The sequence below is a fragment of the Castor canadensis genome, chromosome 3, assembly GCF_047511655.1.
Source record: "Castor canadensis chromosome 3, mCasCan1.hap1v2, whole genome shotgun sequence".
NCBI lineage: Eukaryota > Metazoa > Chordata > Mammalia > Rodentia > Castoridae > Castor > Castor canadensis.
Genome location: NC_133388.1, coordinates 179,206,974 through 179,224,779, shown reverse-complemented (window position 1 = coordinate 179,224,779; position 17,806 = coordinate 179,206,974). Strand labels below are relative to the sequence as shown.

Genomic DNA, 17,806 nt, shown 5'->3' with positions numbered 1-17,806 from the left:
CTATTTGTACCATAGTTTGCATATTAATCTTGGGTTCTATCATAGGTGGACTTTCCTTGAAGCAGAAATTCTGCTTGGGGGTTAGGCAACAACTCCGCAGCCTCCTAGGCTCTGCAGCCTCTGTTTGGCCAAGAGCAATTAATTCTATGGAGCAGGGGAGCAGCTAAGAGCTGTTTTCAGTCAATGCACAGCAACTGGGATATAGTAAAAGGGATGCAGATAAGATACCAGGGCACGTACTACAGTCATTCTTGATGTTGCAACTCGTGCGTGTGGAAACCACGTATTGTTCTCTGAAGTCTTGCTCTACATCTTGCAAAGCAAAGGCACTGGTTTGTGAACTGATTCATCAAAGATCTAGTTTGCATTCATTCCAAGCCACGGCCATTTGTAATAAAAGAGATCTCTAAGAGGTTTAGCTACATTCCCCCATACAGCAGGGTACCAGAGTGTGAGTAATAAATAGAAGGATACAGAAGTTTATACTGCCTGTTCCAAGAATCAGGTTCCCCTGTTAACTCAAAAGGACCAAAGGTTTAAATTCAGAACTGGCAAATACTTTCTTAATACTAAGGCAAACATATCAAAGAGCAGAACTTCAGAGTGCTCTGCTTGAGTCTTAAGTTATTTTTTTTTTATTTTATAAAAGTAGTATATGCATATTATTAAAAATGAAAATGCCAGAAAAGGGTAGTAAATGTATAGGGAAGGCTGATTTCTTCATCCTCTCGGCCTTTATTTCCATTCCTCAGAGCAACTATTGTCAATGCTTTTTTGTGCCTATATGTCAAAATAATTGGACACAAGCATATGTGTTTATGGTTTTATACACAAAGGTATTATGGTATAGAGACTGTTGTCTATTTATGTTTCCACTAATAGTAGATTGTGTGTGTCTTATCACACCAACACATTTATCTGTCTCACTTTTCAATGACTGTGGGAATGTCTTACAATTTATTTATACTATCATTTTTTTTAGTTTTCTCTTCTGACAATGTTTGTGCTACTCCAAAATTTTTCCACTATAATATATATTTTCACATGTATTTCTTTGCATACATGCTCTTAATACTATTAAATTGAAAACCCTACCCTTGCATCTGAACTACAACAACAAAAATGGCAGCATGGACAGTGAATGAGTTCACTGGGTTACTTGCATGAACATTAAATAATAAGACTTTTAGCCCAAGTTGTGCTTCCTAACTCTCTGTCCATTTGGTTTCAGCCTTTTTCCCAGACTGTGACTTATAATCAGAAAAAGATAGACATTAGCACAGCTGCAAAAAGCTAGAAACATTCTCAACTGCAGGGCACTGTGATAGCAAGTTCTGAGATCCACACTGGCATATAATATTAGTAATGCGATAACTCTATGTTGAGAGGAACAGTAATTCTGAATCTTGTTCTGAATTTAAGAGGTTCTGTTTTACGAACTCGTCCAATGCAAGTTGTTTTCATACACATAGTCAGACTTTCCAGAAACTCAGCCTTGATGTACTTAACAGCATTTTTTATTGTCTTTTTGCTTGTAGTGAAGTACATGAGAGAAGCCACACCTTATGTGAAGAAAGGATCCCCAGTATCTGAGATAGGATGGGAGACACCTCCGCCTGAATCCCCTCGGTTAGGGAGCAGCTCATCAGAACCTCTGTCATCACAATCCCTCTCCTTCCATAGAGACCGGAAAAGTATCCCCCTCAAAATGTGCTATGTCACTCGGAGCATGGTCTTGGCTGACCCTGAGAACAGGTAAGGAGAGTGGAAACTGCTCCGTGTCTCAGCAGCAACTTGGCCTCTGAGTAAGAGGGACTTTTGCCAGGTTGTGCTCGGGATCTGAAAACACTCCATGGTTCCCAAAGAATAACAAAAAAGGTGGGGGGAGGGGGAAGAGAGAGAGAGACACACAGTATGTGTGTTCCACTCAGATCTTCCTTCCTTTCTTCTTTCTTTCTTTTATCCTCATGTGGAACATGTACACTGATTCTGGAAAGAGTGGAAGAACTGGACTCAGGTTCTCTCCTGAGTGTCTGTCCTGGCTCTACCATTGCCAGTCTGTGAATCTGGACATTTCTCAAACTATTGTACTTCACTTTTGTCATCTGTGAGGGTTAAATGAAGAAATCCATGAGAAGTGCTTAGCACAGGAAAACATTCCATGGATATGAGCTACAGTGATGTATACAATTCAAGTTAGATAGTAATAAGCAAGTCTGCCTCTCTGGGCCTTAGTGACCTCAACTATGTACTTGGAGGGTTAAATGAGAGTAGCTCTTTGCTACTCTAAACCTCTCTATACTTAAGAAAGAAAAGGAGGTGGCTTTAGTCCAAGCCTGGAGTGCAGTTTCCCAAACTCTGCACATGACTTTGCATGCCAGAGGATGGATAGATCACCCAATCCATGACAATTAGGAGTCCAGCCAAAAGGAAGTAAATGTTTGGGGTGTCCTTTCACCCAAAAATCTTATTTTAATTCCTTTGAACAAAAAGTATACATTTTGGAGGAAAATAAGAGATGTAAAGAAGCAGACTCACTAAGCTAGCAAATGAAGACTGTTGGTGACCTTTGCATCCATATTAAAATGCTAAGAATAGAAGCAACTCTAGTGGTTCTTATTTATATCATGTGTTAGACAGCTGCAACCCACCCGAATAGGAAATATTTGGCTAGGTAGAGAGCTGCTGATGGGGAAAAGCCAAATGAACTAGGGGCAGGGAGAAAATTGCATCCCTGGCTCTTAGCCCAATGTCTTTATTTTTTTTTCTTTTGTCCTAATGCCAGTAAGTTCAGTATAAGGAAGCTGCTAGGGTCCTCTAGCTCCCACCAGCTGCAGGATCTCCCTGCCTAGCTCCCCAATACCTCCTATGTCAGTTACATCTGAAAAGAGATTGGCTGGTCATATGAGAAAGCCAGCAAGTAGCAAGACAGGGGTCAGAGCAGGCAGAACCAGCAGGTAGAGTCCTTCCATGATCCACTCCCACTCTGTTCTGTTTTGTTCTCACTTTATTTTTGCTAATCTACTGAGCCTGCAGTTGATGTCTTGGTTACACACCTTATCAACAAGTCCTTTCTCCCAGGAATCTGACATCTAGGTTTCAGATGTGATAAGTTTAGTCTGTTGAGTGCTTGTTTTGTGTTAAGCTTTATGCCAAAACATTTAGAGACTGCAAAGTGGCAGCCTACATACAAGTGCACCCAGAACACAGAATTTTTTAAATAGTTTAGCTGATGTTTTAAAGAAATTTGAATTAGTTGCCATATGGAATAATTGGGAAATTCCACATAAACAAGATTTCTGCTTTTCTGGGAAAATTGGCAGAACTAGTGATATTATTGGGTACACATTGCCTCATGCAGGGCTTTAACCCTCAGGAATCCCTCAGAGTTCTCCTTTGATAAAGGAAAGAACTTTCCTCATCATTCCTATTACCTATACTTGGGGATTCAGTTAATTACCTGTCACTTTATCAACCTACTTAGTACTCTTTACACCTCTTTGAGTTTCCACCATCATCCCCATTCTCCAGATAAAATAATTGAGGCTGAGTGCTTACATAAATTCCAGCGTCATAGCCAGTATATGGCTTGGCTGGTCTTCAAACCCTTGCCTACAGAATGAATGACAATATCAGGCAAACCTTTCTAGAAAATGCAGAGACTGGAAAACTTGCTGGAGTACCTTAGAAGTAATAATAATACCTTGGGGAAAAGGTTCAAGTAGTTTCTATGATTCCTTCCATCAGTAAATTTATATACTATAATGTTACTTTCAGATCAGTCAAGTATATTTTAAAGAATATTTTCAGAAACATCAGGCCTTATTTCAAATATTGGAAACTTTATTCAGTGTGTCAAGCCAGTAGAGAATGGGTTTTTTAACGTTTATACTGGTGCTGTTTGAGTCCGCTGTTGATGAGTATCTGCAGGGCCTCTCATGTGGGAAAGGGGAAGGGAAAAGCCTGCTCAGCTGTGGAGTGAGAACCAGCAGGGCAGAATTGAAAGCGAGGATCCAGCAAAGCCAGATGGCTCAGGAGGAGACCTCAGGTCCAGACATGTCCCAAACTGCTGCTAACAGGGAGATTAAGGGCCTAGGCGAGACTTTCCTTTGGTTGAGGAAAATAAGAAAAGAAAAAGGAAACAAATATTTTATGGAATTCTAATTGTATGCTGGGCAGAGTATAGCATACCAGTCATAAAACCGGCAAAACACAACTCTGCTGAATACAAGAGATACACATAACACGCTATGATTTTTAAGAGAGGGTCATAGGGTCTGGCAAAAGCATACAAGTCAAATACAAACTAAGAACAAAATGCACTAATTTTGATTTTGATACAGACAAGATAAAGTTTTATGTTGAAAAGCATAAAATAAATGAAGGACTGATTCATGCTGAAGATTAGCATTTGCAAAGAACATTCAATAGTTATGAATGTTTCCCAAATAACAAAACAGCAACCTTTATGCAGAAACTGCAGAAAGTTCAAGAAGAAATACACAGAAATATTCTCAGATGATTTAGCAGGCACCACTCTCAGTCCAAAACAAGGCAAGTAAAGGACAAAAGATAAATAAGGATAAAGGAGACCTAAACAACATAATAAGGTAGATCTGAATACATCACAAACTTTCCACTCCAATAATAGAAAATAATTGTCATTTTCAAATCCCCATAGATCATACACAAAAGTAACCATAGTTTAGGGCACAAAGAAAAATGCAGTAAATTCCATAAGGTAGAGGGAACACAAACAACATCTTTTGATGATAATGGAATAAAAAATGATAAAGTAAAACTACAGAATGCCTTTCTTCTTGGATTTTTAAAGATTCTTCATAAAATACCTCTTGGGCGATTAAAGAAAGTTAAACCAAACTTGTGTCATAAGTTAAAAAATAATAATGAAAACAGTACATATATTATATATGGAGAGAAAGTAGGAAGAGTAGACCCATGGTGGAATCTTAATTCCAAAACATATGCACGAATTTTAGCAAGAACCTCATTTAATCCAAATAACCATCCTAAGTAGTAGATACACTAATTACCTCATAGACATTGAACTAACTGATAACTGAGAGATGAAGCAAATAGTAGAACTGGGCTTCTAACCCAGGCCTTGCTGACGCCAAGCCTGGTTTCTGAATCATTACTCCCATTGCCTCCAACTTCTGCATCTGGCAGAACAGCTCACCTGAATTGTCAACCAGGAGTTAATGGTCTCCTGAGTATCAAAACCTGAGAACTAATGACAAATGCCACAGCATCTTGGGGATAATCCCCTCAGTGGGTGACACCCAACTGCTGATAGTTTGCATTAAAACCTGTAATGTTCAGTTTCTCAAATAGAAACAGCCATAGAACAGCAGGCAAGATTGCTACTCTTTCTATGAAAAAGGTCACTCAGCAGGCGTTGAATCCACAAGAAGATTTCAGTGATCACAATGTATCTTTTTATTCTACCTCCCACATACCTCTTGCTTTTCATATTCAGCTCTGCCTTCATAGCCACTGCCCCCTCATCTTTGTCACAGACTCAGTCCTCCAGAGTATTTTTTTCTGGGATGCCTTGTTTCTTGTTTGCTCCTTCTTCATCCTCTACCATCTATCTACTTTATACCTTATTAGTCAAGGGAATGAGAAACACTCAAAATTTACCCACTTGGTTAAAAAGACTGCGTCCCCCCTGTACTAATGTTTAAACTCCTCATCATTGCATAAAATCTCCATTAGGTGTTGGATCTTCCCTAAGGGTCCAGCTCCTCCCCACCCCATCCTTCATGCTCTAGCTGTCCTTAAGCAATTTGTGTGCTCCCTGCAATTGCCTTCCTCACACTTTAAACCTCAGCATAGTAAAGAAAAGTTTGTCAGATCCCATCTCAATGGAAAAAACTGAGCGTGGTGGCTTGTGCCTGTCATCCCAGTGAGATCAGGGTCCAGGCTGGCTTGAGGAGAAAACAAGAACCCATCTTCAAAATAACCAGAGAGAAAAAGGCTGGAAGTGTGTCTCAACACATGCCTCATAAGTGCCCTAGGTTCAAAAACCAGAACCACAAAAAAAAAAAAAAAAAAAGTTTTTATTTATTTTAGAAAAATCTCCCACTAAATAGCCTTGAGGGTAAGAGAATAAATAAAAACATAGTTCTAGGAAACTTAATGAAATCAGGACAAACCATTAGCCAAAGATTGAGAGTAGTGCACCGACTTGGGTGATGTACTAGGCTACAGTCACAACCATGTGCACTGACTGTGACATGACGAAGTCTGCTGTGGACTTTCACTGTTAAAGTATGAAGAGTAATAACTCAACCTGTCTTGGTTTACTTATGGTTCACAAATGAAAAGCTCACCAGAAGGGAAGGTACTGTCCTGGCTTTAAATGCAAATGCTCTACTTAGCATACTCTTGATTCAGAGAGGTGTGATCTGGTAAGGGCAACTGGATACTTTCCCACAAAGTTCTCACACACAGCACAGTGCCTAAACTTCAGCCACAGACGATCTGAAACTTGCTTTAGTGGTACAGTGAGAATGGAACCATCTCTAAGGGGCAGACTCACATTAACCTCATAGCCAGAATCAGTTCTGATGATCAGTGCAGGTGTCAAGCAGAAGAGAGTGCTCACCTGGGAGTAACTGTATGTCTGTGTGGGCAGGCTATATTGGGGACAAATGTAAATACAAAAAGAATAGCTGAACACCAAGTAACTCAAACAATGTGGATTTTCATGGCTACCTAAGCAATGCATTGCCTCCATGCAGGCAAGCTTTGTGAGAAATTTAATTGTCCCAAAAGTTATTTGGGGAGTGTGGAATTAATACAAGACCATGTAGACCACTAATAGGCCTTCAGAAGTCCTTTCAGACTTAGAAAACATACGAAGACTTAGACTAAATACTTCATAGATTTTAAGAAGTAGTTCAGACAAAGAAGCTGAAAGTCTCCCTTCCATTGTGGGCAGAGACTTGCCAAGGTGACCATTATACAAATTTCTGTTTTTTTGGGTAATAAATAAATAATCTGGATGTTCCCATGTGGTTCTCCTTTGTCCTTTCCTGGCTAATTAGCCTCCTTCTCTTCACGCAGTTCTTTATTCTTGATCAGGAGAGTTGGTTTTTTCCTTATCAAATTTAATCACTTTCCTGTCCTGTTCCCTGAATTTGCTCTTATATCACATTGTTTGGAGTTCTAGATAATCCCAAGAACTTCAATTGCACAGTCCTTTAGTGACTATTAACAAAAGAGTAATCATTTTAGTAGTTTCACCTCATTCCTTCCTTTCCCTGTGTTTGGGAGCATGCTATGCCATCTCCTTCTTACTCAGAGTTTACTCATTGAACTCTGAACACCACTGAAAATTTCCTTCCTTAAGTCCTTCCAGAATGAAGATTTATTATTCCTGTCTTTTCTCCTTCTAAATCGGTGAGACTTTTCCTGTTAAGAAGTTCACAAAATATGTATTTTCTTGCTCTGTTTTCTTCGTTCTTGATTGTACTTTAATGGTGACTGCAATTATCACCAAGGAGAATATGATTGATGTTACATTTTAGAAATCAAAAATGTAAAATCAATGCACAACAGTGCTGGAATAAATGTTTACCACAATGGAGGCCCAAATGAATTACATGCTAATATCAGTGAATAAAACTCAAACATGGGTTTAAGTCTCAATGCTGTCACTTATTCTCCTTAATTTTAAGTAAATAATCTCTGATTTCCAGGTTCCTTATCCGCTATGATATGAATGTTTGTGTCCTTCTCAAAGTCAGATGCTGAAACCCAGTCTTCAATGTAGTAGTACTAAGAGGTGGGGCCTTTGGAAGGGGATTAGGTTGTAAAATCCATCCCTCTGGAATAGAAATAGTGCCCTTGTAAAAGAAGCTTAAGTGGAGCCTCTTGGTCACTTCCACCCTAGTGGACACACAAGAGTTGCCATCTATGAGGTGCAGGTCCTCCACCCAACATATAATCTGCTGGTGCCTTGATCCTGACATCCAAAACTGTGAGTGATAAATTTCTGTTGTTTATAAATTACCAGTGGAAGGTATTTTGTTTTAGCAGCCCAAACAGACTGAAACATTACCTATAAAATACAGCTAATAATTCTGGCCATGTATAATTGTGACGATTACACAGTTTAATACTGACATCCTCTAATTCCTGTGAGGATAACCATGCATAAATATTGGTAGACTTCAATAAAAATATCCTCATTACTGGGTCCAAGAGTAAGCAGAGTTGGGTTGTTTTGTTTGTTTGGTTTTTTTTTTTTTTTGTGGGGGGAGTCTCTCTGCATGCTAGTCCAGCAGAGAGAACTTTCCAAGTCATATTTCCAAACCATTGAGCAGAGATTATTTCCTAAAACATCCTTTCACAGAGATTTTTAAGTCAGCTGAGATTTCTGGGGTTTTGCAGGGACCTCAGTTCCAGTTTCCCAACTCATGTCTCCCCAGTTAAGTAACATTTGTGTGTCAAATTTTAAGTCCTCAACCTACTTATTATTTCCTGACCTGATATCTACTGTCGCACCCAATACCTACCCCACTTTCCCAGAGACATCTCATGTTCAGCTTAAATATTCAGTATTTCTTTGACACCTGTGAGTTCCCATTTCTTCCTTGTAAGATCAGCTTTACATTAACTCACAAAGAAGCAATCTTTTCTTATATACTTTAACTAGAAGGTCTAGGTGTTAGTAGCAGAGGGTTTTGAATCCATAGAGACCATCATTTTGCTGGAAATGGAAACTTCCTGAAACACAGCAATGAAATTGTTTGTAAGTAACTAACTATGTAGATGATGAATAAGTCAGTGTTCTGTTTTTCAACCACAAGTAAAAAAATAAGTTAAACATTTACCATCACATTTAAAACTTCAAAACAAGCTAAGTGTGGAGGTACACACCTGCATTCCCAGCTACCAAGGAGGCTAAGGCAGGAGGATCACTTGAGGTCAGGAGTTCAAGACCAGACTGAGCAACATAGTAAGAACCTCATCTCAAAAAAAAAAAAAAATGATTAGTATCTTTTGGATGAGTGACTTCCTCAATTTTGAAATTATGGACTGCCATGGCCACCAAAACTACCATTTTGGTTATGCTTATTCATCTATCTATTTCTGTCAGCTGTCTGCCTATAATCATGTAGCCAATCCAAGTGAAATATTTTTAATGAAGAAAAGGGATGTGGATAAAAAGAGAGATGATCGTGGTGCTTGATTCAACAGTGGTACATTTGAGAAATACAGGAAGTAGAGTATGTAGTAATTTTTCAGCAACAGATTCAAAAGTGATGAGAAAGAATTTCAGGGCAGTTAAGTTGCATTTCTCAATAATTTGAAATAGGGGCTGGGCACAGAGCGATACACCTATAATCCCAGCTACTAGGGAGGTTATAATCAGGAGGATCACAATCCAAGTCCAGCCCAGGCAAAAAGTTAGTAAGACCTCACCTTGACCAATAAAAAACCAGGCGTGGTGGCATACCTGTGATCCCAGCTACATGGGAAGTTTAAATAAGAGGATCACAGCCTGGGCAAAAACATGACACCATATTTGAAAAATAACTAAAGTGTAAAGAAATGGGGGCATGGCTCAAATGGTAGAGTACCTGCCTAGCAAGTGCAAGGACTTCAGTTCAAACCTTACCACTGCCACAAAAAAGAAAGAAAAGAAGAAAGGAGAGAAAGAAAAGGAAAAAGAGAGAGAAGGGAGGGAGGGGAGGCAGAGGAGGGACAGAGGGAGGGAGGAGAAAAGATGAACTAGGAAGCCAGTCCTAAGGAGTTCAGCATATGAATTTCTCATAGTGAGTAAGAGAAAGTAAAGAGGCATAGTCTGGCTACAAGATAACAGACAAACAAAATAGGTCAGACACTCCTTTTTTAAAGCTCTTTTTTTCTTTTCTTGACAATTTAAATGTTATCAAAATGAGAAAGGCAGGTAGTTTTAAAATTCAAATGAAGCCAAAAGATTTTCTTAGACTGGGCATATGGCTGAAGTGGTAGAGCTCCTGCCTATCAAGCATGAGGCCCTGAATTCAATCCTCAGTACCACCAAAAAAATAAAAATAATGATTTTTTTTAAAGCAATGGGTGCTTATCATGTATTTTGCTCCTTATTTGTAGGCCAATCTAGAGTATCACATCTGCGATCTGGGACATTTACTGACATTATTAATTTGATAGTGTCCTCTTTGTTTTCTCACTCAGCTCTTTCTACCTCTCCTGTTAGAGGGACGTTGGGCCTTCTGGATTGGTTTTCTCAGTCTGTTTCTTTCTCTTTTATTTCTGTAACTTTTTTTACTTTATTTTTGACCCCTCTCATGAATATATTTTGGTTACATTCCAGCTATAATATTTTAGTTTTTTGTTGTCTGAATGTTCACTTTCCATAGAATTTTGTTCTTGCCTTTTGGATGCCACATTTTCTGTTAATTTTTAGGGACTATTAATTAGTTTTGTTAGTTTTTATTTGTATTCTTAGTTTCTGTAGTTACCTTTTTTTGTTTATTAATTGGTTCCTTGTTTGAATCTTCATCTTCCCTGCTAGAAGTATTCCTCAAATATCTCATGATTCTTTATAGTTTGTTCATTATTTAGACTTTGTGTGTGGGGGGGTTCAATTGATAAGAATTTCTGTAGAGTTATTGCTTGGAAAGCCTCTTTTATTAAGAGACCCATGTGAAATATCAGTGCAAATGTCAGTGTTTTCCCTGGGTCTATTCATTTACTTAGGAAAGAATCATTCACTCTCCTTCCTTGGGTGTGGATAGAGGTTGGAGAGTGGGTAAACACTTGGCTGTGAGCTTTCCAGAAGTTTGGACGCTTGGCATGTGAAATTTGTACAGAATCCTTATTTCAACCCTAACTCTCTCTCCAGGTTCTGAGCCCCTGCCTGCTGTACACAGGCAAGGGGCTCACACTGCACTGAAATCCTTTCTATGCGCTGTTAGGTTTTAATGCCCTCTACTCTTTCTTCACTCTGCAGATTCAGTTACCTGGCTTCATTGATGTCTGTCCTTCCAATATATATTGAGCAATTGACTTTCCTATTCTTTTGTGGGTTTAAACCTATTTTACTGTCCTTTTACTTATAAGGCAGAGGAGAGTCGCATGAATGGCTAAACCTCACTGTTTTGCTCAGTAAGAACCCTTACATAATTTGCATCTTTATATACAACAGAGTGCTCAAAAGGTTCATTTTAATGAGCTTAAAAATATTTTCATAGCCTTGTTATTTTTAAGAAAATCTATTTCCTTCATAAATAAACTTCAGGATTCACACTAATTATCATACATTTTTAATCAGTGGGATATGAATTAGTAAGGTTTCTGTAGCAACAGTGAGCTAGTTAAAAACTATCTCTGGTTCGCCTTAAGAAGGAGTTGAGAAGCCTCGCCAAGCACGATTCCATGATTTCATCAATATGCAGCTCCATTTGAGTTCATTTTAGTCCATTCCTGTGCCCTTTAGCACAATTCCAGGAAAATTTCACTTCCCCTCTTGAAAAAGCACTTGAAGAAGTTGAACTTGACCATCTCAAGGCTGAAACATTTTTGCTAATGTTGACTCTCAAAATACAGGTCTTAATTCTTTGCTCTTGATACATTATAATTGAACTCCATTTGGTTTGCAAATAGCTGCCCCAGGATTTTCCAGCTGAGATAATGAAGCCACTGAAAATAACCCCAATGCTATCATGCAGGCATCCTCCATTCAAGTGGGTGTCATCTATACTGGCAATTCTATAATGCAAGGTGTTGGTTGCGGGGCGGGGGGTGGGGGGGGTTGCCATAGAGAACCTTGGCCTCCCTTCTTTCCTTCTTTAGACACATGTGGCATTTTGTTTTCCTCAATGGAGAAAGGGTTTGGGTTCTGGAGCACTGCAGATATATTTAGAACTATACCTTTTGAACATGCAAGGCATGTGTCTATTGACAGACACGCCCTTTCTTCCTAAGTAATACTAGGATAGGAATTTTGATGGGTTTGATCCATTAAATCTGACTGTGATGTTTTTGTTTTGTTTTGTTTTGTCATGTTGCCAAGATTGACCTCAAAATTGAAATTCTCCTGTCTCAGTGTCCAAGTGCTGGGATTATAAGGCATGTGCCACCATGCCCAGCACTTTCTGTCCCTTAAATTTCAACTTTTAGACAGTTTCTGTCTTCCTAGCTCTATGCTATGTCTTGTTTTTCTTTTGTGTTTGCCACAATTCTTAGAATAGCACATAGAAATCACTCACTAAATACGTAAGGGTGTTATGACAATATCAGCCTCAGTTCTGGCAAGACACAGTGTCATTCATCCTTGAAGTACTAACTAGACACCATTTAATGTAGGGACTTTTTGCAGAGGAGTAGATTGTGTAAAAAGAACCGACAAGAGGTAGGAAGGACCCAGGACTTCACAACAGCAGGAGGCTGTTCCACCCTTTGGCATGGGAGAGGGTCATGGACCCAGCTGCGGTAAGGCCAATGGGCCAACTTTCTTTCCCTCAGCCTGGTGAAAGGAAAGTGAATAAACTAGAAAGAAAGACATACTGAGAACGAATCTGTGACCATCATAAGCAGTAGATCTTTATTAGGGAGAAGACACCTGAGAGGGACCTGGACTCTCACCCATCAGAGTAATCCTCAGGCTGTGGATTTTAAACATCCTGTGGCAGGAAAAGGGAGTTTGGAGGGGGATGGGCATTAGGTAAGATGCTTGGGAAGGAGGATGGAGGGAAATGCTGGGCATTAGCAGGAATGTCACTGGACTTGGGCATGTATGCGTGTTATTTTCTCGTCATTCCAGCATTTGCATTATTTCAGTGTTTCTCAACATTCCAGCACCTGGAATCTCCTATTGATGCTTCCAATTAGCTGTACACAAATGGAAGCCAGAGGCTAGGGAGCCTGAGTGATGACTTTTAGTTGATAGAATTTGATATCTTAGAGCATTGCACAAGGCAAGGAAAGGCAGGGAATGAATTTGCAGGCCAAAATAGATAAAAATCACAAAAGCATATTTACATTCTGCCTCTTTGAAAAAAAATAGGTCTGATGTGTAAAATACAAGTGATAACTAGTTACAAGAAAAAGTGTTTAGCTCGAACACTTTATTTCTGGACCTTGTTGAAAAAAAAAAGAAGAAAAAAACATCTTGGACAATCCCAAATCAATATGCATAGGTTCCTGTTTAATAAAAGAGTGTTGTTCCCCACCTAGCATTCCAATAAAGATTTCTTTTAACCTATTTGATGTAAGCTCTATAGCAAGGTGACAGTCAAGAGGCTGAGAAGATAACACAGAGTTTATTTTAGTCAAGCCAGAAACTTGGGGTGGTGCGGGGACAATGTAGCCAGGTGTGTTCGGGGCAATTTAGCTCTGGAATGGGCTGGGAGTAGAGAGTTTTAAACTCTTAGAAAAGTGGGAGAGGTCAAGAGGGAACCTCTTCTTCCACAAAGCAATAGGCTGGGGAAGGCACAGGTAAGAATATGCTGTCACCATACCAACCTGGTTTTGACAATGAAATACCCATAAAAAGGCATTGCATAGACAGAGGGAGATGAAAAGAGGGGAAGCAGGTACATTTGAGCAGTAACCATTCATCAGTGGAAACCAAAACTCTAGGCTGCAAAATCTTTATAACATTAATTTGCTTTCATCTAAAATGCCAAATCATTCACCCTTTTATGCGCACACTTTCATTTACAATGTGGCATGGCTTTTTTTCCACCTAGAATAAAGCCCTCTCCACTGTCTCTGTTATGAAACACACCGTAAATACCAAGTAGTGCAATTCGTTTTCCTTGCCGGCATTATTAAACATTCAGACAATTGGAAAATGTTTCCTTGTGTTACCTGGAAACAAAACACCAGATCCAGAAGTTAAAATTCATGGAACTGTTCCTTCAAGCTCTGTGGCAATATTTTGAATTACATTCATTGTGCAGTCATGTAAAGATGATCAACTTGCAGACCCGGCCAGCCTGGTTTGATTACTAGCATTTCTACCTATTATCTGGGTGACTTTGGAGAATTAATTTGTGTGATTTTTTTAAATATATGAAATAAGAGTGATAGTATCTGTATGTATGTACTTCTTCTAGAATTAAAAAATTGATATTTCCCTATAATCTGGGACATAATAAACCCTTAACAAAAACATCTCTTCCAGCTTCCCTTTTTGTTAAAAAACATCCACACCTACAAAGAGTATAAAAAGATTGTTCCAATGTCTTGAAGATATGTTAAGAATTTTAAGATAGTTTTAGCAAGTGCTGGGAAAGCCTGGGTGAAATACTGAGTTGAAGATGATAACACAGCTGTTGCAGTAAATGAAAACCACACCATGATTTTTAAAGTTTCTGACTGATCCTGTATCTATAGTAGCTGACAGTTTGAGGAACTGGGTCAATTTACAAATTGCATCTTTAAATTAATTGCTCCTGGAAACACAGAGACAGGCTTTGAATTACTAAAAAGGTGTGGAATCTTACCAAGGCCACATATGGTTTTATAGAAATACTCCAATAAGTTTTGATGGCACAATTCTCCAGCCTGCTGTCAGAGATGAAAGAGAGAATGATATAGAAAGCAGGGAGCATGAGCCAGAGTGGAAATTTGAACCCAAATATTCCTGCTGATGCCATAGTAATCCCAGGATCCTGTTGGTTTCTATTTGTGTCAGGTGTCCAGGTTCCCCACATCTATATCATTGTGCCTGGGTACAAAGTAATAACATTGTTGTTCGTGTGTAACCAGCAACACAGAACATGTATTTTAGTCATTTTCTTCTAGTTCTTCAGATGTTTCTGTTGTGGTCTGTCCACCTTTTCTTTCTAAATTCTTCATAGGGTGACAAGAACATTATTTTGTATCAGATACTTATAGTGTTTTGTGTTTGTAGAAGAAAAAATAACTAACTGGTACGTCCCAGCACTGAGCTAAAGGAACCATGAAACTCCATTAAAAGTCAGTGTTCATAGCAGTTGAGAATTTTTGCTCTCTTAGAAGTCTATATGTTGTAGAAGAAAGAGAATGTGATTTTGAAAATAAAAGTACATAGGTTTGAATCTTAGCTCTTTGCAATTTTGAACACTCTATTTTATCTCTCTGATCACCAGTTAATCCACAGATAAATTGGTCATAGTAAGGCCTACTGTTCAGAATTGTTACTCTGTTTAAGAGCCTCTCAAAGTGCGTATGTAAGATGGGTTTTACCAGGTTGTATATAAAGCCTCTGAATGAAAAGATTTACCTTTCAGGAATCTGAATTTTATTCTGAATTTTAAGGAAGTTGAATTTTTTAGAGGACTAATTTATATGAAGTTGAAAGCTAAAGCATAGAATTTGAAACAAACATGCTTATACAGATTTTAGTTCAAACCTAGACTCTCCAAAGGTACAAGTTCACTTATTTTAACAAGAGTTCTCAGAAATGTGTTACAACTTATATATAGATCAGTATTTAGTAAAGTTGTCAGCCAGCTTAAAGTGAAAGAAGTAGAATCAAGTCTATGTAATTTAAGCAGAAAGAGATTTAATATAAGGAATTAGTTGCCTAGAAACAATCAGAAGAGCTCAGGGAAAACACTTTGGACTGGGTTACCATTAGTGATGCTCAGAAAGCTGTAAGACAGGTATGATCAGGAAGGTGGAGAACCAAGAGGTTGCTATTGGAACTACCAAAACTATACAACATGAGAACAATGTTCCTGGAGTCCAGAAAATGGGAAGAGAGAATTGGTACTCTCCAGCTGCTTCTTGACATACAGAAAAATGGTGACTGGACATTGGGATTCCAAATCAGCTGCCACTGCCATTCCTGTTCAGATTCATGGCTTTCCTTTCTAGCAAAGTAAGACCTTTCCTTTACTTCTACTTTCCATAGCTCATGGGAATGCACAGAAATATGCCTGGCAGAGCATAAAATGCCTCCTGCAGCCTAGCTGCAAGGGAGTCTGTAAAGATAGACTTTTTGAAGCATCCTATCATCTGCAATACAGTAAAGTGGATGATAAAGAAGATGTAAGGTACTTGAATAAACCCTTTCACAGTATCTATCTCACAGTGTTGGCTACATGATGGAGGTTCAGGAAATGTGAATTCTCTTCCCTTCTCTTCTAAACAATCAAAGTAAGAGTTTAAAGGAAACTCTGTGCCTTGTTTATGGTTTGGGGGAATTGTGGCAAAGATATTCTTCCCCTATGAGACCAGTTTTGCAGCATTCTGGAAATAGATTAATAGTCCATCTTTTCTCCTGCATTTCCAGGCCTTCTTACGGTTATTCTGGGTCTTGTGACTAATTCTGCATAATGAAGCATGAGTAGAAGTGATGTTTGCCCCTTTGGGCTGAGACAGTGATGTATATGTGCATTCCTGGAGGTACAATGTCAAAATGATGGAACTTCCTTTAGCCTGACTTCTCAAATGATCCAAGAGCAGATTCCCTATCCCAACTACCTCGGACCATTTTTGGACACATAGCATGCCATTTTTCTTAAACTTTAATTATGCTAGGTGACTGAGAACTCAGGATAATTTGATACCAAAACATAAATCCACCCTATTATGACTAGCATAGTCATCATGTAGATGTAGTAAGAGTTCAGTCAACCTGATTTTTACTGAGACACCAGTAATTCCCATGAAGCTAAGAATCTTCAGTAAATGATTTTTTCTTTCTTTTCCTCACTTTATATCATTTTCTTACTTTATATACTTCTTCCTTCTTATTTAGAGTCATCCAAGTAAAAGACCACTGCCCAAAGTTACTAGATGAAGGACCACTGGTCTTTTCACACTAAGAGCATGTGAAAAGTATCCCTTGTTATTGCAATTATAGCTGATGCTTTTAAATATCTTTATTATTTGCAACTCAGACTCTTCCCCTCTTGGTCTTGAGGACACCTTTGTTTAAAACAAACCCATGCATTTGTTCACCTAGAAAAACCAGGTGTGACTACAGTATAACCAAATTCTGCTGCAGTTAAAATGTTACGTGTTTGTGTCATTTCTTCTGCCTACCTAATTTATAATTATTTGCATTTGAAGATAAGAGCAGCAATTGTTAATAAAGAAGAGAGACTTGAAAATACTTTGTTCTCTCATTTGTTCTTACACCTTTACCCTTTCTCTCATATTTTCATCTGAATTGGCTTCCACTACAATAACTTTCAAACTTCTTTTTTCTTAAACCTTGTAATTGCAGTACTGATGTGAGAATTGAATGAGAAAATGGGTGTTAGAGTACTTCATAAGCTATGAAAGTATAAGAATGTAAGAAAAAGCATTCCTCATTGATGATATCCATGTATTCTTCTCCCTCCCCATCCCTTCAACAGCAAGAAACCCAGGTTGCTTCAGCAACCATGTGGTATAAGCTTCCACACCTAGGGTCCATGTAGCACCACTTCATAGCTGTTATGAGGTGATAAGTTTACCTTTGTGACTTTATTTGATTGACATCTGTCTCTCTCACTAATTCCTTAGGTATGGCAGCTTTGTTTGATGCTATAGAGTAAACAATGAATATTCATTGGATAAATGGACTGATGAGTGGCAAAAAGAAAGAGAACACAAAGAAGACCCAGGAGACAGAAATGAGCTTCTCAACCTTCCACCCAGCATCCCTCTGGTCTGAATGTTAGCATGGGCAGGTCCAGACAGACGTTGGGAATTTCTTCAGTTGTGATCTTTGCAGTGCCTTGGAAGTTCCCCAAGATAGTCCTAGTCCCCAGATGGAAAAATTCTTCTTTACAATGATTGCCTCAGTCCAGCATATTAATTCGCAAAAACTATGAGACACCATTTA

General features: G+C 38.7%; 1 protein-coding gene across 2 annotated transcripts in view; it reads left to right on the top strand.

Annotated features, from left to right (window-relative positions):
* The window catches only part of Sntb1 (syntrophin beta 1), a 222,909-nt gene that overhangs the window by 95,905 nt on the left and 109,198 nt on the right, over positions 1-17,806 (top strand). For both annotated transcript variants that reach the window (XM_020169574.2, XM_074069136.1), the window contains exon 2: positions 1,539-1,755. In XM_020169574.2, coding sequence (XP_020025163.2) covers positions 1,539-1,755 — 217 coding nt within the window. The remainder of the gene's footprint in view (positions 1-1,538; positions 1,756-17,806) is intronic.